At 52.5% G+C, this 22,911-nt stretch overlaps 12 protein-coding genes across 12 annotated transcripts; 4 read left to right on the top strand and 8 right to left on the bottom strand.

Moving 5' to 3' along the window:
• Positions 1-97: 97 nt before the first annotated feature.
• On the bottom strand, positions 98-1,955 carry BCR37DRAFT_314804 (peptidase S8/S53 domain-containing protein). The gene has a single exon (XM_040866946.1). It carries the CDS (start codon positions 1,571-1,573, stop codon positions 413-415), a length of 1,161 nt encoding a protein of 386 aa, XP_040725390.1. The 5' UTR covers positions 1,574-1,955; the 3' UTR covers positions 98-412.
• Positions 1,759-4,077, bottom strand: BCR37DRAFT_315049 (uncharacterized protein). The gene is made up of 2 exons (XM_040866949.1): positions 3,939-4,077; positions 1,759-3,892 (listed from the first exon to the last, which is right to left on the bottom strand). The coding sequence occupies exons 1-2, from the start codon at positions 3,980-3,982 to the stop codon at positions 1,945-1,947; spliced, it is 1,992 nt and encodes a 663-aa protein (XP_040725389.1). The 5' UTR covers positions 3,983-4,077; the 3' UTR covers positions 1,759-1,944.
• Position 4,078: 1 nt separating this feature from the next.
• BCR37DRAFT_314552 (uncharacterized protein) lies at positions 4,079-6,703 on the bottom strand. The gene has a single exon (XM_040866945.1). The coding sequence runs from the start codon at positions 6,300-6,302 to the stop codon at positions 4,152-4,154; it is 2,151 nt and encodes a 716-aa protein (XP_040725388.1). The 5' UTR covers positions 6,303-6,703; the 3' UTR covers positions 4,079-4,151.
• BCR37DRAFT_387223 (ATPase family associated with various cellular activities-domain-containing protein) lies at positions 6,314-7,338 on the top strand (the record flags this gene model as incomplete). Its single annotated transcript, XM_040870519.1, has 4 exons — positions 6,314-6,599; positions 6,641-6,948; positions 6,992-7,253; positions 7,283-7,338. The coding sequence occupies 4 exons, from the start codon at positions 6,314-6,316 to the stop codon at positions 7,336-7,338; spliced, it is 912 nt and encodes a 303-aa protein (XP_040725387.1).
• A 326-nt stretch (positions 7,339-7,664) lies between these two features.
• BCR37DRAFT_392731 (P-loop containing nucleoside triphosphate hydrolase protein) lies at positions 7,665-10,943 on the bottom strand (the record flags this gene model as incomplete). Its single annotated transcript, XM_040871189.1, has 1 exon — positions 7,665-10,943. The coding sequence occupies one exon, from the start codon at positions 10,941-10,943 to the stop codon at positions 7,665-7,667; it is 3,279 nt and encodes a 1,092-aa protein (XP_040725386.1).
• A 161-nt stretch (positions 10,944-11,104) lies between these two features.
• Positions 11,105-12,076, bottom strand: BCR37DRAFT_314809 (putative short chain oxidoreductase). Its single transcript, XM_040866947.1, has one exon. It carries the CDS (start codon positions 11,899-11,901, stop codon positions 11,206-11,208), a length of 696 nt encoding a protein of 231 aa, XP_040725385.1. The 5' UTR covers positions 11,902-12,076; the 3' UTR covers positions 11,105-11,205.
• Positions 12,077-12,218: 142 nt separating this feature from the next.
• On the bottom strand, positions 12,219-13,394 carry BCR37DRAFT_387220 (uncharacterized protein; the record flags this gene model as incomplete). The annotated part of the gene is made up of 1 exon (XM_040870518.1): positions 12,219-13,394. The coding sequence occupies one exon, from the start codon at positions 13,392-13,394 to the stop codon at positions 12,219-12,221; it is 1,176 nt and encodes a 391-aa protein (XP_040725384.1).
• Positions 13,395-13,833: 439 nt separating this feature from the next.
• Positions 13,834-14,931, bottom strand: BCR37DRAFT_387219 (uncharacterized protein; the record flags this gene model as incomplete). The annotated part of the gene is made up of 1 exon (XM_040870517.1): positions 13,834-14,931. One exon carries the CDS (start codon positions 14,929-14,931, stop codon positions 13,834-13,836), a length of 1,098 nt encoding a protein of 365 aa, XP_040725383.1.
• A 548-nt stretch (positions 14,932-15,479) lies between these two features.
• On the top strand, positions 15,480-18,329 carry BCR37DRAFT_357681 (uncharacterized protein). Its single transcript, XM_040868203.1, has 2 exons — positions 15,480-15,600; positions 15,664-18,329. Exons 1-2 carry the CDS (start codon positions 15,495-15,497, stop codon positions 18,276-18,278), a joined length of 2,721 nt encoding a protein of 906 aa, XP_040725382.1. The 5' UTR covers positions 15,480-15,494; the 3' UTR covers positions 18,279-18,329.
• Positions 18,330-18,447: 118 nt separating this feature from the next.
• On the top strand, positions 18,448-19,586 carry BCR37DRAFT_379509 (putative branched-chain amino acid aminotransferase). Its single transcript, XM_040869276.1, has one exon. The coding sequence runs from the start codon at positions 18,468-18,470 to the stop codon at positions 19,509-19,511; it is 1,044 nt and encodes a 347-aa protein (XP_040725381.1). The 5' UTR covers positions 18,448-18,467; the 3' UTR covers positions 19,512-19,586.
• Positions 19,587-19,592: 6 nt separating this feature from the next.
• BCR37DRAFT_379508 (eukaryotic translation initiation factor 3) lies at positions 19,593-22,332 on the top strand. Its single transcript, XM_040869275.1, has one exon. It carries the CDS (start codon positions 19,712-19,714, stop codon positions 21,881-21,883), a length of 2,172 nt encoding a protein of 723 aa, XP_040725380.1. The 5' UTR covers positions 19,593-19,711; the 3' UTR covers positions 21,884-22,332.
• BCR37DRAFT_379507 (sideroflexin-5) lies at positions 21,873-22,888 on the bottom strand (the record flags this gene model as incomplete). The annotated part of the gene is made up of 1 exon (XM_040869274.1): positions 21,873-22,888. The coding sequence occupies one exon, from the start codon at positions 22,883-22,885 to the stop codon at positions 21,920-21,922; it is 966 nt and encodes a 321-aa protein (XP_040725379.1). The 3' UTR covers positions 21,873-21,919.
• Positions 22,889-22,911: the final 23 nt, after the last annotated feature.

Raw genomic sequence — 22,911 nt, 5'->3', positions numbered from 1 at the left:
AGTGTCGGCACGGACAGCAACAGCCTGCCACGGGCGCAGCTAGCTTCATAGCCTCAGACCCCGGACCTAGCCTAAGATGAAGACAGAAGAGGATAATCCTTTGTTCGCAGGACTATCCCAAAGCTCATCACATCAACCAGTCTAGCGCATCGCTCGGCAATTCGCACAGCTTCGTGGTTTACAGCAGAGGAAAGAACAGACAAGAAGACACATTGAAGAGCGGAGCATCACTTACTCTAGCGGCAGTAGCTGTGACATGGCCTGAGCTCTAGCAATAAAGCAATGAAAGATCGAGCGTGTGTGGTGGTGTTGTGAGTTCTGAAGGTCACCCGCACCAACAAAGCTACAGCAGTAACAGCTACACCTTCTCGTCATATCATCAAATCATCATTCGTGCTATAAATCTACGCTTTTAAGCGAGTGAAAGGTGCGCTAGCTTGCGTGTCGTCTCGGCTGCTTCAGCTTCCTCAGTCAGCTTGACGCTCTCCGTTGCATGCTTCAATAATAATGCTTTACCCTCTGCTGGCGACAGGTACTTGTGAGCCGGATCAGACAGGTACATCGCCAGCAACCCAGCAACATGTGCAGAAGCTGGCGATGTACCACTGCGCACGGTCGACGCTGTCGAGCTCTGTGGTGCAGCAGACAAGATACTCGATCCCGGTGCATGCAACGACACGGCTGGTCCAAAGTTGCTGTAGGATGCAAAAGAGTCATCAATACGACTTGCACCAACGCTGATGACGGGTGTGTGGGTGGACATTCGAGCAGGTGATGTCTCCCCTGCATCAACGCCAGCATTGCCAGCAGCCACGACAACGTGGACTTTGTTGCGAATGGCCATCTTCACGGCGCGTTCCACAGCAACATTGACTTCCCCCTCAATCGGCATAAACATGATGGATTGCCCTTCATCCTGCTTTGACTGCTGCAAGACCCAGTTGATGCCAGCCAGGATCGGTACATTATCGACTTCATCCAGGCCAAAGACCTGAACACTCACAACTTTGACTTTCTTGGCAACACCATACAGGGTTGAAGCAACAATCCCAGCATCAAACGTGCCATGCCCAACTTCATCCGCTTGAAGCTTTCCGGGATAGGCAAAGTTGGCAGCCTCTGGTGCCGTTACGCGATCTTCAAAACCCTCATGATCCGTCATGACACCCGTATCGAGCATATACACCGTCACGCCACAACCAGCAACACTGCCATTGTACTTGTACGTGTAAATTGGCTCGCCTACAGTATCGGCTTCGGCTTCGCCAAGCGGTCCATTGCTGCTCAATCGGGCAAGTCCCCAAGGTGCTGTCGTCTGGACTTTGGGACCTGGCGTAACAGGTTGGAAAGCGTGCTTGAATGTCGTCTGTCGTTCAACGGAATGGACGTAGCGATGCTGGTTGAGTTGGTCAAGCACCCACGTGGGTGCATCCTTGTTCACGCAAAAGGAATTCACCTCATGAAGTTCCGTGTGCGTATACTTGCGTACATCATCCGGCAAGTCCGCCAAGACGGCGCTGACGTTGGAATCTTCATGAACGTTGACGACGTGTCCGTGTTTGTGATGAGACATGATTGACTGTTTCAAAGAGAAAATGAGCTGCTGGCAACAGCTTGGACTGAGAGGAGGGCCTTTTTACAACATACCTGAGCATCACTCCTGTCTGGTCTCCACCTGATCAACAGTAGACAAATAGACAAGCCGTGTACACCACCACGCATGCTCGCTTACGCCAGAGCGGAATACTGCCGGCGTTGACTTCTCCAAAGGCAGGCCACTCGAACAGCAAAACGAGTCTAGACTTATTTCCCCCCTGAAACTGCGCAATGCATGGTTGCATGCGTCAAGAACGCTGCCACCAAAATAGAATCAAAGGACCAAATATAGACTCTCATTTTACAGTAGAAAGTACAAAAAATGTTACGCTGATCCGTGTCTCGATACTAGCGAGCCTTCTCCGTTGACTTGGGAGCAGGTTTCGGTGACCGTGCTTGCTGTGCCAAGGCCTGCGCCTGCTGCTGCTGCTGCTGTTTCGCCAACTGTTGTTGTTGAAGCTGCTGCTGCTGCTGCTGCTGTTGTTGCAACTGCACTTGCTGCGCTGCTTGAGACATGGGCTGTCCAGGGGATAACCCCTTTGCTGCACGTGCTTCTTGCAACAACTTGGCCATTTGCTCCTGCGTCAGTCGTTGACCTGCTGGGATCCGCAGCGTTGTGCCATTCGGCAATGCAAACGGCGTTCCCTGAGAGCCAGGCCGTGCTGGCATCTGCCCAACCAGCGACGGTCTTGACACCTGTACCGGGCGACCATTCAAAATGGATCCATTGAGTGCTACACTCACAGCACCATTCTGTGCTTGTTGTTGCGCTTGCTGATGTTGTTGCTGTGCCAATTGCTGACGTGCGTGCGTTTGTCTAGCTGCTTGCAATTGAGCGATTTGCGCAGGTGTCGGCGGACCTTTTGCCATACGTTGTTGTTGCTGCTGCATGGCAAGAAGCTGCTGATTCTTGCTCTCTTGAAAGGCTCGCGCAATTTGTTGATCACGCTCATACTTCATTTGTGACAAGTGCGCTGGGGACGGAACCACCGGCGGTGTCTTTGTCTCCACCTTTTTGGGCGGCACAGCTGGCTTGGTGGTGTTTTCACGTTTCCGCTGCACCTTGCGCATAGCATCAAACAAGCTGAACTGTCGTTGCTTCTTGAAGAGGGGTGGCTGAGCAACAATCGACTTGCGACGTTCAGTCTTGGGGGCACGAATCAAATCATCCACCTTGGATTGCACTAATCGAGCATGCGGGCCTGTGAAGAGGGCATCGTTCGCACGCACATCGATTTGTATCCACCGCTCAAAGCAGTCCCACGATGTTTTGCGATCAGCCACAGCAACAAGCATGTTGGAGGGCGTGAGTGCGTTCGCGATGAGATCCCAGTTATGCTGATACTCTGTGACATAGCCAAGTAACGCATCGTCCATCTCGGGTGTCCAGGTCGACTTGGGTCTGTCTGCTGGTGGTGGCATCGGCGGCCGAACAGAGAGCGTAAGGATCGTCTTGCGACGGTGTTCCGAGGGTGGACCGGGTATAATGACTTGCCGCTTCCGCTTCTTGCTCGGCTTGACTTGAACGGCACCGCAGGAAAACTTGCTGACAGGAACAACAGGTGAATCTGGTATCGCATCATTGAATGGCGCTGGAGGTCCAAAAATAGGCAAGTCAGGCATCGGGTGTTCCAAAGAAGGCTCCGTGGTCGGTTGGCTGAGATGCTGTACAGGCGAAGCAGAAATGGTCAACGACCGCTTATCACTTGCTTCATGCCATGCCTTGACGGCATACGCCATCTCACAGGCCATAGCCATCTTCCACTTTCGCTCTTCACGAAAATCAGTTTGCATCCAGGCCATCTCATCGAGCATAAAGTCATGGTGTGCCTTTCGCCGTGCAATGACAGGCTTGACAGGCTGCCGAAGCGACCATTTGTTTTGCTGCTTGAGCTGCTCAATGCGTTTGCAAGTCTTGATCCATTTTTGCTCTTGAATTGAGGCAAGCCAGGCCTCTGTTGTGACGACCTTGTTGGCACCTTCCATCAAATCATGCATCGGCTGGTACGAGGCAGCCCGCAACCAAAGCGTCAGATCTACTGCTGCAGAAAGTGTTGGCAAGGGTGCGACTTCATAGCCCTTGATCCGCGGCGCAGGCACAGGTAAAGTAGATTGTTTGAAGTGGCCTTCGTTCGTAGCCAGGAAGCGCTCCAAGTCCGGATCATCAAGGCCTTCCTGCTCTAGCGGCACATCGGTGTAAGTGGACAGGAAGAAGAGCTGTGTAAGCAGCTGCCGCCGCCTGTCTAGCACCGCTTGGAGTGCATCAGACGACACTGTGGAAATGCCCAAATCAGGCCTGTTTCGAGTCAGTAAAAGGGTAAATGGTATCGAGTGGCCCTTACTTGGCACTTGGCGGTGGATTCAGTTGTCCATCTGCGCTGCGCATGTCATCTCCGAGTACCTGTTGTGTCGTTGTTTTTGTGCGGTCTGAAGAGAATTCTTTCTCCGTTGTCAAGTCATCCGCGCAAGGGATCAAGAGGGGCAGCGCAGGACTACTTCAAGTCTACTTGTGGGCTCAGTGACTTGTACAGGAAGACTACAGATAGACAGCCTCGTTATGCACTGTGCTCTTCCTCCTCCGCTGTCCACGGCACCTCCAGCGGACAAGTCAGGTACGGGTGGCCGTACTCATCGTCCTCTTCCCGATTCTCATCTACCGTCTGCGATGTGGTCGAGTCGCTCCTGTCACGCTCAATGGCCCGCAAAGCAATGTAGTCTGCCAAGGGACTGAACTGATGCCAGAACTTTTGCGCAACATAGATCGTCAAGAACGGCAAAGGCGTGATGAAGGCCGTTGGAATAGGCACTTTTTGGGTAGACAGTGTTCCAATCATGGTGAACTGAAAGACCACCAGTCCCAGGATGACGCGATTGTAGATGATGTGCCATACCTTGCCAGTCGAATGTTGTGGGTGGTCCATGGCATAGATGAGCTGGTACTTGTAGCTGAAATAGCCAAGCACGAAAAAGATGAGGCCAAAGCACAAGATGGCCGGCGAGAGGATGGAGTAAATAATGCAGATGCAAAAGACAAACAAGCATTGTGGCAAGTAAAACGCAAAGTTGAAGTTGGGACCTTTCCGGAGGGCGTTGTAGTCGCGCGGCGTCTTGCACCCAGCTTTGTAGAATGGATAGAGAAAGACGGTTCCAAACTCCAACAGTCGGAATGGAAACATGCCACATTGAAGAATGATGAGATCCACGTAAAACTGAGCTCGCTGCGTCAAGATCCTCGCAAGAAGCTGTGGAATCTTGCGTGTGTCGAGTTCTGTCAGGGCGAGCAGGGTCGCGCCACTCGATGCCACAAGAATGACGAAGAAGTAGTTGAAGAAGATGAACATAAAGTTCTTGCTCACTTCGGCAAGCTCAACTTCCGAGACATCGAGGTAGCCCTGCACATAGGAGAACCAGTTGAAGATCCATGGAACCAGAGCAAAGAAGATGGTATAGGCGAGTGTCGGCAGGAATCCCACTGCCAGCGCATGCAATTGTTCATGGTCATCGAGAAACTTGGACAAAGCTGGCGAGATCTTGGCGATGCCTTCGGGACTGAGCAGCACGGAGATGGCTCCCACTGGAATGAACCAGAGAACTGTGGTGATGACAACGAGGAGAAAGACAATCCACTGTCGTATGATGCGTCCAGAGCGTGTGCGATATACGTTGCTCCAGATGATATCTCCGGGGGCTGGCGCCAGCCGTGCCACCAGACTGAGTGGACGTGGATCCAGGACTGCTTGAGCAGCGAGCTGCGCGCTCGAGACGCGCTTGAATGTCACAAATGCCATGGCCGTCGGCTTGAAGGCGTCCTTCTCTCGTCTCATCGCTGTGATGGCGTCGTCAATCATACGCAACTTCATCGTGTAGTAGTCAATACAATCCGTTGAGCGTCCTGCGAGGCCAAAGAAACCAAGTCGCATCTTGGGTCGCTTGCTGTCATGCCTTGCATAGACTGCCCAACACTCTTCGATTGAGTGCAGAATGTGATTGCGCTCCTCCATGCGCCTGTCAAGCTCTCCCCAGTGTCTACAGATGACAACCTTATCCACCGCGCCAATACCGAGACTCCCAATATGCCGCTCCAGCTTTTCTTCACTTCTCAGCTCTGTTGGCACACCCGACAAACGCACTGTCCTGTCCGTCACTGTCGTTTGATCTCCAAGGTACTCTTGTCGCAGTGCCGAGACCTTTCGCGTCGTCTGGGCTAGAAAATACCAGACGAGCAGCGTAAAGAAGTAGCTGAACGCCACATAAGACCATAGCCAAGTCTTGGGCTTCTCGTGGTGCTTCAAAGGCGTGACGGACACCGACGTCAAGTTTCCCCAAGCATCATCTGTATCAAACTTGTAGCGCACTGGAACCACGACCGTCAATCCAAAGAACGCACTTGTCGCAAGAAACTTGATGGCCATCTTGAAGAAGGCAAGGAAGACGACCGCGTCGAGGCCGGCGGTGGCAAGGATCTGTCGGTCATCGATCTGGAAGAGATCCACGAGCCATCCAAAGAGCCCTGGGCGCAACGGCGGCGGTTCTGGGCAGTCTAGATATTTCCTGTACTGATATAGCCGCGCCCAGCGCTGTCTGAGTATGCAAAAGGCCAGGAACGTCGTTATACCAATAGCAAGGGCAATGACGACCTGTGTCTGCAGCAGAGGACCCGATTTGAGGTGCCGTAGCCGCGGGTCATCCTCCACGCTCACCACCATTTGCCAGGAGTATGTTGCTACAGATCGAGGTTGCGCTGCACGGTGACGGACGCCGTTGTGCGCAGGCACTCGAGCAACACCTCAGGGACAACTACATTTCCCTTGCTCAGGATACTGCGCTCGAGTGCGACTGGCCTGTGGAGAGTGTGCGCATCGTCTCATCCTCAGGACCCATCGTCAGACTCGAGGATGCAGAGCTACAGATCCACATGTACCAGCTGCGAGACGCGGTGCAGTCGATCTTCCATGAAGAACAGCCACTAGCCAGTACCATGCTTCTGCCAGCTGCTTCGCTTGGTATCGATATGATCTAGTGATCTATCTTGTACTGATAACAGATGGCATATGGAGCAACTTGCAGTTCGAGAACACTATCCAGAAGACACTCCTGAGCTATGTCTCCTCTATGATGCTCTTTGCGGATCGTCAAGTCAACAGCCAGATCTGTGCCTTCAACCGTTGCATCCTACTTCACGGACCGCCCGGCGGTGGAAAGACCAGTCTTTGCAAGGCACTCGCTCAGAAGCTCAGCATCCGTTTCAGCGCTCGCTACTCTGAATGTGTCTTGATCGAGGTGCAAGCGGCGTCGCTCTTTAGCAAGTGGTTCTCTGAGAGTGCCAAGCTCGTCACGCAGCTCTTTGAGGAAGTATGTCCCCTGAGGACTGGGAACAGTTGCTGACGACGACAAGATTGAAGAGCTCACTGAAAATGAAGATGCTTTCGTGTGTGTGCTCATTGATGAGATTGAGAGCTTGACACGATCGCGTACCTTGTCTTCGCAGAGCAACGACCCCAGTGATACAATGCGGGTGGTCAATGTCCTCTTGACTCGACTCGACCTCCTCAAGGCTCATCCCAATGTGCTTGTCCTGACGACTAGCAACATGATGGACGCCTCTGACTCGGCATTCATTGACCGTGCAGACCTCGTCCAGTACGTCGGGCGTCCAGGTCTGTCAGCTGCCTACGACATTCTCAAGTCCTGCATAGAGGAGCTCATCGCAAAAGACATTATCAGTGTTGTGGACTTGCCTGAAGCTAGTATTGCTTGCGCTGTTCGCCGAGCTCTGCCTCGTCTTGGTCCATTCGTCAGTTTCGCTGAAGCTCAAACTCACATGACTGGGCCGAGCCTGCACCTAATCAAGATCTGTGAGCGCTTCCTTGCGCAAACAGAAATCGACCCGAGTGGTCGTGGTTTACGGAGACTGGCACTGGTCGCCCATGCTCAATACATCGGACGCAACGACTGTTGCCCCTTGACAGAGTTTTTGGATGCCCTCGAGAAGGCTGCAACGGCGTAGGCACCAGGCAACACGAGGAGGAAGGCAACCACAAAACAAGCAGATTAGAGCATACAATCATCTAGCTACTGCCAAGCATTCTCTTCCGCGTCCTCACCGCACGACCATTCTCCTGACCAGCAGCCATATTGACCACCTGCTTCTGCATCACGGGTGCTGGAATAGATGAGGCCACAGCCTGCAACGGCTGGGGCTGACCCGGTACTTCTGCAGTCTCGCGCGCCATGGTCGGGGAGGTAACGTTCGGATCCACCTGTGCCAACGCCAACCGTGGCGTCTCTACCGCTTCCTGGGTCTCGCCCAACAGCTGAGCATGTGGCAAAGTTGTCGGCCAAGATGTAGCATACACGTACTTTTGCTTTTTGGGTGTCGTCCGTGTCGGCAAATCCTTCTGCAACTCTGTAGCAGCTGCTTGTTTGACCAGACCGTGCGCTTCGCCTGCAAATTGACAGAATCCTGTGATTGCTGGATCCATACCTGATGCTTCGTCGGCCACGTTGCGCGAGACTTGCTCAATAGTCGACTTGGCCTCACCAAGCTCGCTTGCCAATGTCGCTGCCGTACTGTCCACATTCTGACGCATATACTGAACTGCAGACAAGTGGCTTGAGTGATGTTGTTCACCCAACTTCTTTGCAGCAGCCACATGCTCCTCAAGGGCTTGTGTTTGAGAGTCGACATTGCTCATCGCAGCATCAACTAACGCGACGGTCTCTGCATGGATGGCATGAGTAGACTGCTGAATCGCCTCTGTTCGCGCATTCGCAGACTTGGCGGACTCCACGATAGAACGTTTGATGGATTCCTTGCCCTGCTGCAAGCGACGACTGAAGTCGGCATCTGAAGTGAGCCATTCATCGAGTGAAGCTGATGTAGACGTGCTGTGTTTGTGGATTGCCTCTGCTGTTAAGGCAACACGCTGCTTGAAAGACTCTTGCGCAGCAAGCTCGCGCTCTGCGCGCTGTTGAGAAACATTTTTGAGCAATGATTCAATCTGCGCCAGGGCCAGTGCTTCAGCTTCAGCAGTCTTGTCTGCATTGGCGTGCTCCTGCTCCAGCAAAAGTCTAGCGGCAATTTGAATTTGATCAGCAGTTGTAGAATTGGCTGCCGCCACTTGCGCCCGTAGAGTCTTGATCTCCTCTGCCTGAGCGGACATGTGCTTTTGCGTCGCATCAAAGATGGCCTTGAAATCCGAGCCAAGTTGAGAGTAGTTGTCGTGCACCTCTTGCTGGAAGGCACCGAGACGTGTTGCAATCTCATCTGCAATACGTTCAGCGGCTTTGCCCAGCCCAGCCAGGCCTTCACCCAGACGGCTCTTGATGTGCACACGCAGGTCGCGAATTTCGTCCAAGACGGCATTCATTCGTTGACGCGCTTCATCAAGCGTTGCTTCAGTTGACGTTTGAACAGCATCGTACTCTTGCACGCGTTGAGAAATATATGCTTGGCCTTCCGTCATACGCTTCATTTCTCGCACCGCTAGGCTTGTCACCTGGTTGCAAATGACAACTGCAGATTGCTTTTGTCCCTGAGCAAAGGTCTCCAGTTTGTTGTCAAGCTGCGACACTGCATGCGCAATCTGGGCACCAGCAGACTCCCAGAGTGCTGCGTTGCGCTCTTCAACGGTACGCTTGCGGCCAACTTTGTCGTGCAAGCCATGTACATCCCTGACTGTTGCCTCAAGCTTCTCGACCAAGCCTTTCGCTACATTGTCGATAGCGGCTTCTGATTCCTGGTGAGCCCTTCGTAGGATGGTCTCCTTGCTGAGTGCCGTACTCGTTTGTTGTAGCTCGATCTTGGTAGATGAGAGGACCTCCTTTGTCTCGCCGAGGATCCTGGTGGTACCTTCCAGCTCTTTGCGTGTAGAAAGGAATTGCTCCATTGTCTCTTCAAATTGCTCCTTGGCTGCGCGCAACTGACCTTCTACAGCATCAATCTTTCGTTGCTGCTCTTCTGTCAAGAGCTTGTTGCTCTCATTCTCATTGACGAGATCGAGATGAGACGCCTCAGTCATGTAGATACCATTCTTCGACCTCGTTGAGTTGAGATCTGCCTTTAGGCGCTCAATCTCCAAGATATAGTCCTTGATGAGAGACTTCTTGGTCATCATCTGGTTGACTTGTGGCTTATTCTTAATGCTCTTGGCACGGCTTGCATAGTCCAGCGTAGAAACAGTCTCATCCATGTTGATCTTGGCAGGCGAGATCGTCGCGATGATACAAGTCTTGGTGCGTCCACCGAGAGAGTCTTGCAGCAGCCGCGTCAGCTTTGATTCGCGGTAAGGAATGTGTTGGGATCGGTCTACCAACGCGTTGATGACACGGCCGAGCGTCAGCAGCGACTGATTAATCATGCCTGCTTCACGAGCGCGCTTGTTCTCTGCACCAGAGCGACCGACATTTTCTGAGCCAGCTAAATCGACGAGATTGAGCTTTCCAACACGCAACATGTCTTCGCCATCGGTTGTCTGCTTGATGTGGACAGTGATGGTGAACACCGAGTGCGAGCGCGATGATGCCTCGTTGCACTTGGTTGCTGCAACCTCGCGGCGCTTGCTGCCTTCTTGAAGAATCTTTACACCGGTAATGGCATCCTGGACTGCCACCTCCTCCATGCCGCTAATCACCACACCGCCCTTTTTGGCATTGTCGTCAAAGATTTTGACCTTGCGGTCTTCCTCAATCGCAAGCAAATCACGCAGCTCTTCATTGTAGAGCTCAATAAAGGAGCATTTGACACTGTATTCATCGCCCTCGGCATCGAGTTGTTTGAAGATGCGATAGAGCGCTCTTGGAATTATACCAGCGCCGTCTGTGACTTTGCCATAGTAGTCAGACATATCTCCCGACATGGTGTAAGTTTTTCCAGTGCCTGTTTGTCCATAAGCAAAGATTGTACAGTTGTATCCGCCAAGCATTTCTTCTACAATGGGCTCCACCGTGTCATCAAATACCATCTGCTGCGATGCCTCTGCTCCATAAACACGATCAAAGGCATACGTCTTGTTGGACAGTGTGCTAGGCGAGGTTTGAACGGTGATGGCTTTCCCGCGTGGCTCAGCGACGGTCGACACAATAACGCCAGAGTTCTCTGCGCGTTCCCTAGCATTGCGATCTCGGCAACGCACGACCACTTGGATATTGGTCTCTGAGGAGATTTGTTCTTTGGCGTGGTTGCTGTTCGCGGCTGTGTTGACGGAGGTGCTCGAAGCAAGCACAGATGGCACCTGGGCGCGTTTGAGAGTAGGCGGCTGCACTGGCGCACTCACAGGAGCTTGCGTCGACGCGCGAGAAGCAGGACGCGATGCAGCAGAAGATGAGGGCTGACGCATGCCAGACATAGCACTGGGAGGTCTTGCTACGCGCGGCGGCCGCTGATTATTCATGGTGATCGCCTTGTTGTTGTTGTGGTTGCTGATTGTTGACTTTTTCCGTCGTCGTCGTCGCCCAAGTTGAAAAGTCAGATGGGAACCACGGAGCAGTTTCAAGTTTCAAGTTTCAACATGATGTAGTCATGGGCTCAATGCTGCAGCAGCACTTGCAATTGGATCAGTCTTCTCATCGATAATCGCTACATTCATTCCAGCTCACAGATCATTTAAATTACCAAGGCACAGTACCTGTACGGTTCGTATATGTCCCAGTTGGCCCACCTTTGCCCGTCGTTGCCATCTTGACGACTGCGTCTGTTCCTTCCTCGACCGTCTGATGACCATTGTGACCATTCATATCAGTAGCAGTGTATCCAGGATCAATGATGTTGAATCGAACATCAGGCAGAGCCCGGGCATACTGCAATGTGATCATGTTCAGGGCAGACTTGCTCGAGTTGTACGGCAAATTGGTGAAGGACGACTCGATTGCTGAAGTATCCTGAACCATGACAAAGGATCCCAAGCCACTGCTGATATTGATGACTGAGGGCGCATCGGACTTCTTCAGCAGCGGCAGGAAGGCCTTGGTCATGCGTACAACGCCGAAGACATTGGTTTCATAGCACTCCAGCAGATCTTTGGGTGATGTCTCTTCGACAGTCTTCATTTGTCCAGTAATGCCCGAGTTGTTGATGAGGATGTCAAGCTTCCCCTCGCGGGCCTCAATCTCCTTCACTGCAGCATTGACAGACTCGTCGTTGGTCACGTCGAGCTGCACACTTTCAACACCAAGCTTTTCGGCGGCTTCCCTGCCAGCAGCAGCATTGCGAGCACCAATGTACACCTTTTGACCGCGTTCCTTGAGACGACGAGCAGTCTCGAAGCCCAGACCTCGGTTTGCCCCGGTGATCAGTGTGATGGTCATTTGTAAAGAAAGCTTGCAAGGATTTGTACTAGTGCAACAGTTTGCAGGAAGAAAGAGGGCCACAAAGCTGCTTTTTATAAGTTACGGGCATTAGTAATGTCGACGAGCTCCCTGGAGAGTCCGCGGCCGGCGGACATTTTCAGATGACAAACCAGCGACATCTTCGTTAGGTCGAGACTCGAGCCTTCAATGGCACATAATCGTCGGTTGTGGAAGGAGATCATCCAGCGCCAAGGCTACCGCTAGCTCTCGACGCACAAGAAGTGGTTACTATGCTGCTCACGAAGTCAGGAAGGAGACGACCGTCACCAAGCACGCTAATGGCAAAATTGAAGCTGATGAGCCTTCACTACCGGCCGCCTTGGCTCGCGCATGGTCTGCAGGTATGCCTGAGCTACAATTGCAAATGACTGGAGTGTCTTTAAACGATGGACTTGCAAGTCGTCGGAGCGCATCAACTGTTGCATGTGATGACGACCAGCATCGGTTTCCAGATATGCCGGATTGCGACTCAGATTGGCAGGAAGCAAATCGCAAAGAACGCGCTGACCCAAGTCATAGTATCTGAAGCCACTGTCGAGTATCGCAATTGGCTCGTATCCATGGTTGAGCCAATCGAGCGACATCCTGGTGTCCATGTCTTCATGACGAAACTTTGCTCCTGGGTAGGAAGTGCGCCGTGACCACCAGAGACAAAGATCTCTGGAAAGCACATAGCCTGATCCTTGGTGAAATTTGATGGGCTCTGTTGGCATATTGAGACTGCCGGCGTACAACCGCGGCGTCCCCACGTAGGGACGTAGCCACTCTAGATTGTTTGGAATGTGCAGAAATGTGTCGGCGTCCAGCTTCATCACGAAATCAAACTCGCGCCCCGCCACGGTGGTGTCATTAACATAGTCTGCAATGCGCAAATTCTTTGACATGTGCTTGAAGTAGTACCAAGTCTTACCCTGATTGATAGATTCCTCGCAATCAAGAATAATCAAATCGCCGTGCTCTTCTTGCTCCTCCTTGGTTATATGAGAGGTATCCTCTGTGTTGTAATTCCGGCCCAGGATGAAGCGGATGACCACAATGTCGCGCGAATCCATCCAGGAAGACGCCAAGACATCCTTGTATACCTTTCTCGCCATGTCGCGTGTCTCTCTCTGGTCTGCAACAGAGAAAATGCCGATGAAGAGCGCTACTGGCTGTGCGTTGAAAGGCTGTGCAAGGATCACAGCTCCTTGCAGGCTCGAGCTTGTTTCACCATATTCGAGCCTTCTCAACTGCTCTTTGGTAAGTGCTTGCTCTGCAGCTGAAGAATGGATCGTCGATATTCTGTTGTGTTGGCGCTGTCTCATCTGCTCTTCTGAGTGCGAACCCGCCGACAGCGCCGATTCTGCAGAAAAGTGAGTGATCGATGTACTTGCGCGGGGATAGCGAATGGTCCTTTGTATGACCATGAAGACTGATATACACACTATTGTGGTCATCAAAAGAGTGGACATCCTGGACAGCCGGTGCCACATTGCTCTTCCCGCTGCATGCATCGCTGATCAGCGTCGAGGACCTCTGCACGGGTCGCGGAAGGTCGCTCGGGAGATCGCAGCGGAGTGAAGCTGGCAAGCTGCCTTTGGTCGTTGTCAAGAAAGTGTAATCAACCTGTTTGCCAGTGTTTGGTACAGATGCTTCTTTATGTAGATTCGAACCCAAACTCAGGGGTTTGTCTCTCCTGATGGGCGCTGACCTAGGAGTCGGGGTTCAAAGAGCTGCAGCATTGATTGCACCGCATTGCAACATATACAGTGTTTTTAATTAGGCCGTGTCAAGTATTTGAGCCGTGCCTTGCCTGGATAGCACCTTGAACATGCATGGAAAGAAGTCTGAAAGGAGAAAAATGTACCGTTCGGGTGCTTGGAAACGAGCGTCGCTGATATGGAATCATGTCTATTCGCACGCGTGCCGTTGGTCTTCCATGGCTTCCTTGGGTGGCGCAAGCATTTTCTCCAAGAACGTGCGTGCAACGACATCGAAGGATTCCGGAGTTTTCAAGTGATGGACTTGCAAGTCATCCAACGTGAGAAGCTTATGCACGGTCTCTCGACCTTTCTTAGATTTGAGATACTGAGGATCACGCAGCTTTTCTGGCGAAGCCATTTGGCAGAAGATGCGCTTGTCTAGCGGGTAAAATCGCCATCCGCCGTCAAGAAGCGCGATTGGCTCTCGTTTTTGATTCAGCAGGTCAAGCCAGAGCCTCATGTTGACATCCTCGAAACCAGCTGATGGATCTGAATACGTGTTGTTTGCAGACCACCAAAGGCAAAGGTCTTTTGAAAGCACGTAGCCATCACCAGTCTGATAGACAAGCGTTTCGTTATGTTGTGCCAATCTCCCAGCGTACAGGCGCGGTACGCCCACATAAGGCCGCAGCCAACTCAGCGTCATCGGAAGGTGTTGATACGCGTCGTGGCTCAATTTCATGACGAAGTCAAATTCGAGGTCCGCCGAGCCGCTGTGATTGACATGGTCTGCAACCTTGATCACTTGCGAAATGTGCTGAAAGTAGTGCCAGGTCTTCATACTGTCGTCGCCTGCGGTACAATTGAGAATGAGGAGGTCTCCATGGGTTTTCTGCTCTTCAGCAAGTTGAGTCGCTGTTTCTCCATCTCTGCACAAGACATGCCGAATTACGACAATATCTTGTCTGTGAAGCACGCCCGAAGCAAGGACATCATTGTAGCCCTTCCTTGCAGCATCGCGCCTGTCTTGCATATGTGCCGGGGAATGAATGCCGATAAAGAGCGCGACCGCCGGTGATGAGATAGCGGCCTGCGCGGGCACCAAAACTCCTCGGAGGCCTCTTGCTCTTTCCTTGTATGGCGTGATCCTTGATGCCAATTGTGAGAAGTGTCCAGCTCGAGACGAAGGAAACGGTCGTAAAGCCATAAGTATCATAGAGACATAGCTGATGAAAAGGAACACTGTCAATAGGACAAGGCGTACGCGTCTCGACAGTTGCGGTCGCAGATCATCGCCCTTAAGCATTGTTGGCAAGCAGCGAAGCGAAGGCAAGAAAGGCATGAGCTGTGGCATCTACTGACGATGGTTGTTCACATCAGTAAATCTCCTTTTCGATGAGCTTTCGCATCAGGTCTGTTTATTGATTCAGGAGAACCAGATGTGTGAGATATAAAGTGCTTCTATTCCCTGAAGGATTGGACATTGATCCAGGAGGTGTCTCCTGATGAGCACTACCTCCTAAACAGCCTAGAAATTGGATTTGAACTTCAGAGAGCTGCAGCATTGTCCGCTAGGGACTAGTCAATTTTGGCTCAGTGTTTATGCGATAGCGAAGTCCGAGTACATCTGACGATTTGTGCAAAGAGACGAGGAGTCTAGAACTACCGGGGTCGTCGTAGCAAGTTAGCAAGTGTATGCAAGGAGTCGTTGAACACCCTGAAAATGACCCTGAGCTAGGACAGTCCGATTGACGTCCAGCTTGAACGTTGTCTATTGTCGACGTCAACCGAGCGTGCGACATCTTGAGTTTCTAGACATTTGAGACGCGCTCGCCACATATGGTTCGCGACAACCGGTCATTGAGAGCCATGGCAGCTGGCGAGAAGGAGGAACCTGTATCGAATGGAGGTGGCGGCTCGAGTCGACAGCAGGGGAGCTTGCAGCCGGACGCCAAACCCTTCTTGCCGGGTGCTGGTGCGAAGAGCAAGCCTCGAAACCGAAACAGGCAGAGACAAGGCCAGCGCGCCCCTGTTGAAGCGCGCTTCAAGCTCACTGAAGACCAGAGCAGCTCATCGAGGGCTGAGCCAAAACAAAGCTCGAACAAAGTCGCCGTAGCGGCCGCATTGACTGGCACCGAGACGATGGCTGAGCGTATTCAACATGCTCTGCTCAATAACATTTACGAATGCTGCATTTGCGTCGAGCCTATTAGACGACATGAAGCTGTCTATGAAGACCAACACTGCTGGACAGTCTTCCACTTGAAATGCATCATAAGCTGGGCAAAGCGTGCATTGCAACCTACAGAAGGGCGCCCTCTGGAGACTTGGCGTTGCCCAGCGTGCCAATCCCAGTCAGCAATTCTACCGCGCGAATATCGATGTTGGTGCGGCAAGCATATTCGACCCGAACCCAACAAGTTGGCGCCGCATGCGTGTGGTCAGACATGTGGCAAGCAGAGTTGTCCGCATCCATGTCCGTTGCCATGTCATCCTGGGCCATGTCCGCCTTGCCAGCAAATGGGAACGGCACAGCAATGCTTCTGCGGCAAACATGTTGTTCAGAAGCGATGCATTAATACAGATTACACTCTCGGCAGCTGGAGTTGCCAGGAGGTGTGTGGCGAGATCATGCCGTGCGATGAACACCATTGCGAACGTGCATGTCATCCAGGTCTATGTGGAGCCTGTAATGTGCCTTTGGAGCAGGCCTGCCGGTGTGGCAAACATACCAAAGCAGTGCGGTGTAGCGACATGGCGTCGGGTTCAGTCTGGACTTGCCAGGACTCCTGTGGCATGCTGTTTGAGTGTGGCATCCACCAGTGCGAAGAACAGTGTCATGTTCACAACAACTCAGAGATCTGCCCGCGATCTCCAAAATTTGTCAAAAGCTGCCCTTGTGGTCAGACGCCGCTCGACAGTCTACTAAAGCAGCCTCGATCTGCGTGTACAGACAATATACCAACTTGTGGAAAGACCTGTAGCCGTCTGCTGACCTGTGGTCATACATGCACACGTCCTTGTCACACTGGCGCTTGTGGTGAATGTCAGATGGAGCTGCATATTCCCTGCGGATGTGGGTCCACGCAAGTCAAAGCCTCCTGCCAGGACATTCAGCTTGGTCTTCAACCTGCTTGTGACAAGGTTTGTCGCGCACAAAAGAACTGTTTGCGCCATATTTGCACACAGCGCTGCTGTACTGGCTACTCGGCTGCACAAAAGCGCAAGGCAAAGCGTTCTCGTCAACAAACACAAACACCAACAGACATTGAACCAGAGCATCTCTGTACAGAGCCATGCAATCGACCCTTGTCTTGCGGCAATCACCATTGTGCCGTACTTTGTCATCGCGGACCCTGTCCACCATGTCTGGAAGCCACATTCGAGGAAATAGCCTGCGCTTGCGGCGGGACTGTCCTTTCGCCACCTATTGCATGCGGTGCTCTTCTCCCAGTGTGTCTCCTACCTTGCACACGACCTACAGCTTGTGGTCATCCACCAATTCCTCACGACTGTCATCAGGATACCGTCTCGTGTCCGCGCTGCCCCTATCTCGTAGAGCGGCTCTGTCTGTGTGGCAAAACACCCGTCAAGAATCAGCCGTGTTGGCAAAAGAGTGTCTCTTGTGGTCAATTATGCGACAAAGTTCAAGCCTGTGGCCACGCTTGTAAATTGCGATGTCATGCTGGCTCTTGTGAGGCTTGTACGCAGCCTTGTGGGAAGTTGAGGGCTTGTGGACATGGCTGTGCTGCAACTTGCCATTACCCAGAGAAATGCCCAGATGTTCCTTGTAATGCTCGCGTTGATGCATCATGCGCCTGCGGCAACATCAAGCTTGCTGTATGCTGCGGTACATCAACGGCCTTAGAGTGCACCGACTTTTGCGCTGCTGTTGTGCGCAGCCAGAAACTTGCAGAAGCGCTTGGAGGTGGCAGCAGCAAGACTACTGCCACAAGCTTGATTGAGTATCCCACCGATTTGGTGGAGTATTACAAGGACAACAAGATTTGGTGCACGACTATTGAGTCTGCTATGCGAGAATTCTGCGTGGAGTCAGCGAAAGTGAAGCTCTTCAAGCCCATGCGCACAGAACTTCGACAATTTGTGCATGAGCTAGCAGAAGTGTACGGAATGCGCTCAGAATCATTGGATGAAGGTCCACATCGAGCTGTACAAATCAGCAAGACGAGCGGCACGTTCATGCCGAGAACCAGGCTTGCTCATGCTGCACCGGTGACTGCCACATCCATTGAACAGCTCAGGCGGCCTGCTCAAGCTTACAATGCCTTTGTCCTGTTAACTCTGCAATTTGGCTTGACGACTGATGCCTTGTCTGGAGCGCTGTCACTAGACAGCAAGCTGCGCTTTGATGTGCAATTCACTGCTGATGGCGAGAATGCGTACCTGCTGCCTACAGATGCGTCGAAAGGAGGTATGTCTACAGATGAAGTGGAAGCAGAGCTCGTTCGCCTCAAGCCAAGAGTAAAGCAGCTAGTCACCAAGCAGGAGTTGGCGGGCTTGTGCGAGCTCTGCTGGCTCAACAAGGATGGCATTATGAGTTATCGGGAGGGGTCGCGGAAGAGGCCGTTGTTGAAGCCTAAGGAGGCGGTGACTGAGACACGAAATGCGTTTGAGGCTTTGACTATAGAATAGATCAATTAGTAGCACGCTGCATCATTGCATTAATTTATTGCATAGGAAATGAGCCAAGAACTGTTCCCCTTGCTACTTCTTCAGTCTTCAGCGTGCGAATTACCACCCATCTGAACGGCAACTGCCTCGCGCGATCATCTGCACAAGACTGTCGCGCTATCGGCTTGAGCATCTACAGACTACAGCATCATGTCTGTCCCTGAACCAAGCACCAAGGTCGACTGGCAGAACCTCTCTTTTGGCGTGAACTCCGTCAATGGACATGTCCAATGCATCTACAAGAATGGCGCATGGGGGCCAATCGAATTTGTGGAGGAGCCCTTCATTCGCATGTCGGTGATGGCGCCTGCGCTCAATTATGGCCAGCAGTGTTTTGAAGGTATGAAGGCCTTCAGGTGTAGAGATGGTCATATCCGCATCTTCCGCCCAGATGAGAATGCAAAGCGCATGCAGCACTCTGCCAGCATCATCTCCATCCCACCCATGCCGGAGAATTTATTCCTCGAGGCCGTCAAGCTTGCCGTGCTCAAGAATGCTGAATTCGTGCCACCATATGAGCTGGGTCAATCTCTCTACCTGCGTCCATTGCTCCTTGGCTCAGGTGCACAACTCGCATTGAGTGCGCCAGACGAGTTCACCTTCTTGTGTCCCGTGACACCCGTGGCCAACTTGTACTCTGCGTCCGGTGCAAAGCCCATTGATGCACTGATTGTGGAAGACTTTGATCGTGCAGCACCTGCTGGAACAGGTAGTGCGAAGCTGGGTGGTAATTATGCGCCTGTCTTCCAGCATGCTGCCAAAGCCAAAGCAGCAGGATTTGCCATTACGTTGCACTTGGACAGCAAGACACGCACACACATTGATGAATTCTCCACCTCCAACTTCTTGGCACTTCGCGGAAAGGGTGACGAAACGACACTTGTTGTGCCCGAGTCGACGTCTATTCTCAAGTCAGTGACAACGAAATCTGTTGTGCAGCTGGCCAAGTCCTTTGGCTGGCAGGTCGAGTGCAGGCCTGTGCATGTGGATGAACTCAACACCTTCAGCGAGATCATGTCTGCTGGTACGGCGGCTGTGATCACGCCCGTCAAGTCAGTCACGTACCAGGGAAAGAAGTTGGTGCAGCTATCAGAGGAGCAAGGGCCTGGCGCGAGTCGCATTTTGACAACATTGCGGGGCATTCAGACAGGCGATCTGGCAGACGAGTTCAAGTGGCTCGTGGATGTTGTCTAGACATGCTGATGCCGTTCCCACCCTTTCCTTCTATCCTCATCACGCATAACATCCATAGCTCAATCCTCTTTCCCTTTGTTCCTGAGACTGTCCCTCGCTGACATAAGCCGCGCGTGAACAAAATTTTCTGAAGCGAAAGAGAAAGCAGAACGACCACGGAAGTCTCAAGTCTCAAGAAGCTACTCCAGTCAGCAGGAGAGATGGCAGACAGCGTAGATGACTACCTCGACTTCGCAGACCTCGAAGACAAGTACTATGTCGCACCGGAAGAAGGACTCGACAATATCGTCCTGATTGACGGCGCACCCATCGTCCCAGAAGCAAAGAAGAGTGCCCTCCTGCGTGTCCTGGGCAAGCTATTTGGCTCATGTGGTACAGTCAAGGAGGACGGCATCGTAATGCCATTTGAAGAGCAAGACGGCAAGAGCATGTCCAAGGGCTTCCTTTTTGTAGAGTACGAGACACCGGAGCAGGCCGCCAACGCAGCCAAGACACTCAACGGAAAAAAGCTCGACAAGCAACACACACTGCTTGCCAACTTGCTGGAGGAGGTTGACAAATTTGCCAATGTCGATGATGAATTTGTCGCGCCAGAGGAGACGGCGCTTGCTGAACAGGAGCACCTGCGTTCGTGGATGGCCGACCAAGCTGGGCGTGACCAATTGGTCATGTTCCGCGGCGATGAGGTGAGCATTGTTTGGAACAAAAAGTCGGAACAACCAGAGACGGTCGTATCGCGTATGGGATGGACAGAGACATATACCTCGTGGTCACCGCTCGGCAGCTATCTAGCTTCCTTCCACCAGCAGGGACTACAGCTCTGGGGAGGCCCCTCGTGGAAACGTATTGCGCGGTTCCAACACCCAAAGGTCAAGCTCATTGACTTCTCTCCACAGGAAAACTATCTTGTAACTTGGTCGAACGAGGGTCTTGAGCTGCCGCCACCTGGTCACCCTGCTCGCAAGACTATTCCCTTCACGCAGGAAGACGAGGGCAAGCACGTCTTTGTTTGGGACTTGAAGAAGGGTATCCTGCTGCGCTCGTTCGCTGCACTACCCACTGAGCCATCACAGCCAGGACAGCCTGCTAAGAAGATGCGATGGCCTATGCTCAAGTGGTCGGCTGATGAAAAGTACGTTGCTCGATTGACTCCCGGTCAGCAAATTTCGGTGTATGAAGTGCCCAGCATGAACTTGCTTGACAAGAAATCCATCAAGGTGGATGGTGTCGTTGACTTTGAGTGGTCGCCTGCGCCTGCTTCAGACAAGAAGGCCGGTGCAGATGGCGATTTGCTCGCTTACTGGACGCCCGAGGTCAACAACCAGCCTGCGCGTGTGTCTGTCATGAGCATTCCCTCCAAGGAGGTGGTCAGGACAAAGAACTTGTACAGCGTCACTGACTGCAAGATGCACTGGCAGTCTGCAGGTGACTACCTCTGCATCAAGGTTGACCGTCACACAAAGAGTAAAAAGGGCTCCTTCACCAACATGGAAATTTTCCGCATCAACGAGAAGAATATTCCAGTTGAAGTCATCGAAATCAAGGAAACCATTATTGAGTTTGCTTGGGAACCTAAAGGTGCACGATTCGCTGTGATCCAAACCATGGATCCCAATCTCGGCCAGCCCAACACGACCCTCAAGACGGTTCTTGCATTCTATGCCTTTGAAAGCAGCAAAGCACGCGCAGAGGCCAACTTTAAGCTCGTTCGCTCCGTCGACCGCAAAACAGTCAACACGCTTCACTGGGCACCGAAGGGTCGTTTCCTCGTTGCTGCTACCTTGGGCTCCTCCACCACATTCGACCTTGAGTTCTGGGATGTTGACTTTGAGGGAGACAAGAAGGATGACGAGCGTGACTTTGCCGCCAACTTGCAGTGTTTGGCAACAGCTGAGCACTACGGTGTGACTGACTTGCAATGGGACCCGTCTGGTCGCTATGTGGTCACCTCGTCGAGTGTTTGGAAGCACAAGATGGAGAATGGCTACACCATTTGGGACTTCAAGGGGCAGCAGATTCGTGAGGAGCGTCTTGATAACTTCAAGCAAATCATCTGGCGACCTCGTCCACCCACGTATCTCTCGAAGCAGGAGCAAAAAGAGATTCGCAAGAAGCTGCGCGACTACTCAAAGATCTTTGATGAGGAGGATAATTTGGAGCAAAATACCGCAGCGAGGGAGCAACAAGAGGAGCGACGCAGGCTGTTGCAAGAGTATCAGAGCTGGCGCGAGGGTATCAAGCAACAGGTTGCCGAGGAGCGGAAAAAGCTGGGCAAGCCACATTGGTCGGAGCGACTCTTGGGCCAAGAGGAGAACGAGGAGGTCGAGGAGTTGCTGGAGCAGGTTGTCAGCGAGCATACCGAGGTTGTCTAGATTTACACTTTACAGTCATGCATCTACATTCTTATTCTACATGCCTCTATTGAACTCGACGACCCGTGCGTGACCCGCTTTGGTCTGCAAGGCAGATTCGAGCTTGGCAACAGGCATGGTCTCGCGCTGTGGGAATACGGCGATGGCCAGGGGCAGTGCCACAATACTCGTGGCGAAAATGCTGAGCAGATTGACTGGCAGCATTAAACTGGGCCGTCTACTCAAGAGACGTCCTGGTCGCTGGAGTGCAAGTAATAGTAGCGGTGGTAGAACCATGATGGGCGAGGCATTCATGACTCGCGACGCTGCTGTTTCGCCAATAGCCACGACGGCTGCTCGACTAGACTTACCCACCAGCTCGCCCTCTGGGGTGAAGACATCGATGCCATTGGTAATTTCAGTGGACCGCATGAGAAAGACGTTGAGGACACCAGCCGCTGCGACCGCAACGAACGGCACGAGTCGGCCAGCGACCCTTCGTCTATTGGCGTCGGCAATGAAGGCTGTGGCCTTGTTGAGGCCCACAGCAACTGTACAACTGGCCGCTGTAGCAGTCAAGTAGGAAACAAGCAGCTGCATATTGCTCAGCGGGCTCGACTTGTTGCTGTTGCTGTAGTTGAAGGCAACATTGACACTCTGATTTAGGCCCTGGGTAAAGAGGATACCGCGAGTTTTCAGATTTGGCGTGAGCATGGCAGTTGTCACGACGAGATTTGTCAGGACAAAGCAGGACATGCGGAAGGGCAAGAAGATAGGCTCGCCCGTATCTGGGTGGACTGTAGCATCGAGTATTTTTTTAGCTTGCCAGACACTCTCAGACAGAGGTAGTTGGCCCTGGTGGAAGCGATTTATAGTAGCACGGGCATCTTGCAGCTGGGCGGAGGATGTCAGGAGAGTGCGCACATCGGTGACCTGCAGGATGTGCTGCACCCTGCCTGCATAGGTGGCGAGGTCGAAGCGCGAGGCAGGGAGGGTCTGCTGCTGCTGCTGCTTGTTGGCCATGGGTCGTTGCCATCGCTGCTGCTGGC

This window comes from Protomyces lactucae-debilis (assembly GCF_002105105.1).
Source record: "Protomyces lactucae-debilis strain 12-1054 chromosome Unknown BCR37scaffold_9, whole genome shotgun sequence".
NCBI lineage: Eukaryota > Fungi > Ascomycota > Taphrinomycetes > Taphrinales > Protomycetaceae > Protomyces > Protomyces lactucae-debilis.
Note: the sequence above shows the minus strand (reverse complement) of the source record. Positions and strands in the feature narration are given on the sequence as shown.

Bases quoted from the DNA above. Each gene is read 5' to 3' on its own strand.
- BCR37DRAFT_379508 (XM_040869275.1), top strand. From the start codon at position 19,712: ATGGCAGACAGCGTAGATGACTACCTCGACTTCGCAGACCTCGAAGAC.
- BCR37DRAFT_314804 (XM_040866946.1), bottom strand. From the start codon at position 1,573: ATGTCTCATCACAAACACGGACACGTCGTCAACGTTCATGAAGATTCC.
- BCR37DRAFT_357681 (XM_040868203.1), top strand. From the start codon at position 15,495: ATGGCAGCTGGCGAGAAGGAGGAACCTGTATCGAATGGAGGTGGCGGC. The intron at 15,601-15,663 runs GTGCGAAGAGCA...CCCCTGTTGAAG, and splicing joins ACCCTTCTTGCCGGGTGCTG to CGCGCTTCAAGCTCACTGAA.
- BCR37DRAFT_315049 (XM_040866949.1), bottom strand. From the start codon at position 3,982: ATGCGCAGCGCAGATGGACAACTGAATCCACCGCCAAGTGCCAA. The intron at 3,893-3,938 runs GTAAGGGCCACT...GACTCGAAACAG, and splicing joins AATCCACCGCCAAGTGCCAA to GCCTGATTTGGGCATTTCCA.
- BCR37DRAFT_379509 (XM_040869276.1), top strand. From the start codon at position 18,468: ATGTCTGTCCCTGAACCAAGCACCAAGGTCGACTGGCAGAACCTCTCT.
- BCR37DRAFT_314809 (XM_040866947.1), bottom strand. From the start codon at position 11,901: ATGACCATCACACTGATCACCGGGGCAAACCGAGGTCTGGGCTTCGAG.
- BCR37DRAFT_314552 (XM_040866945.1), bottom strand. From the start codon at position 6,302: ATGGTGGTGAGCGTGGAGGATGACCCGCGGCTACGGCACCTCAAATCG.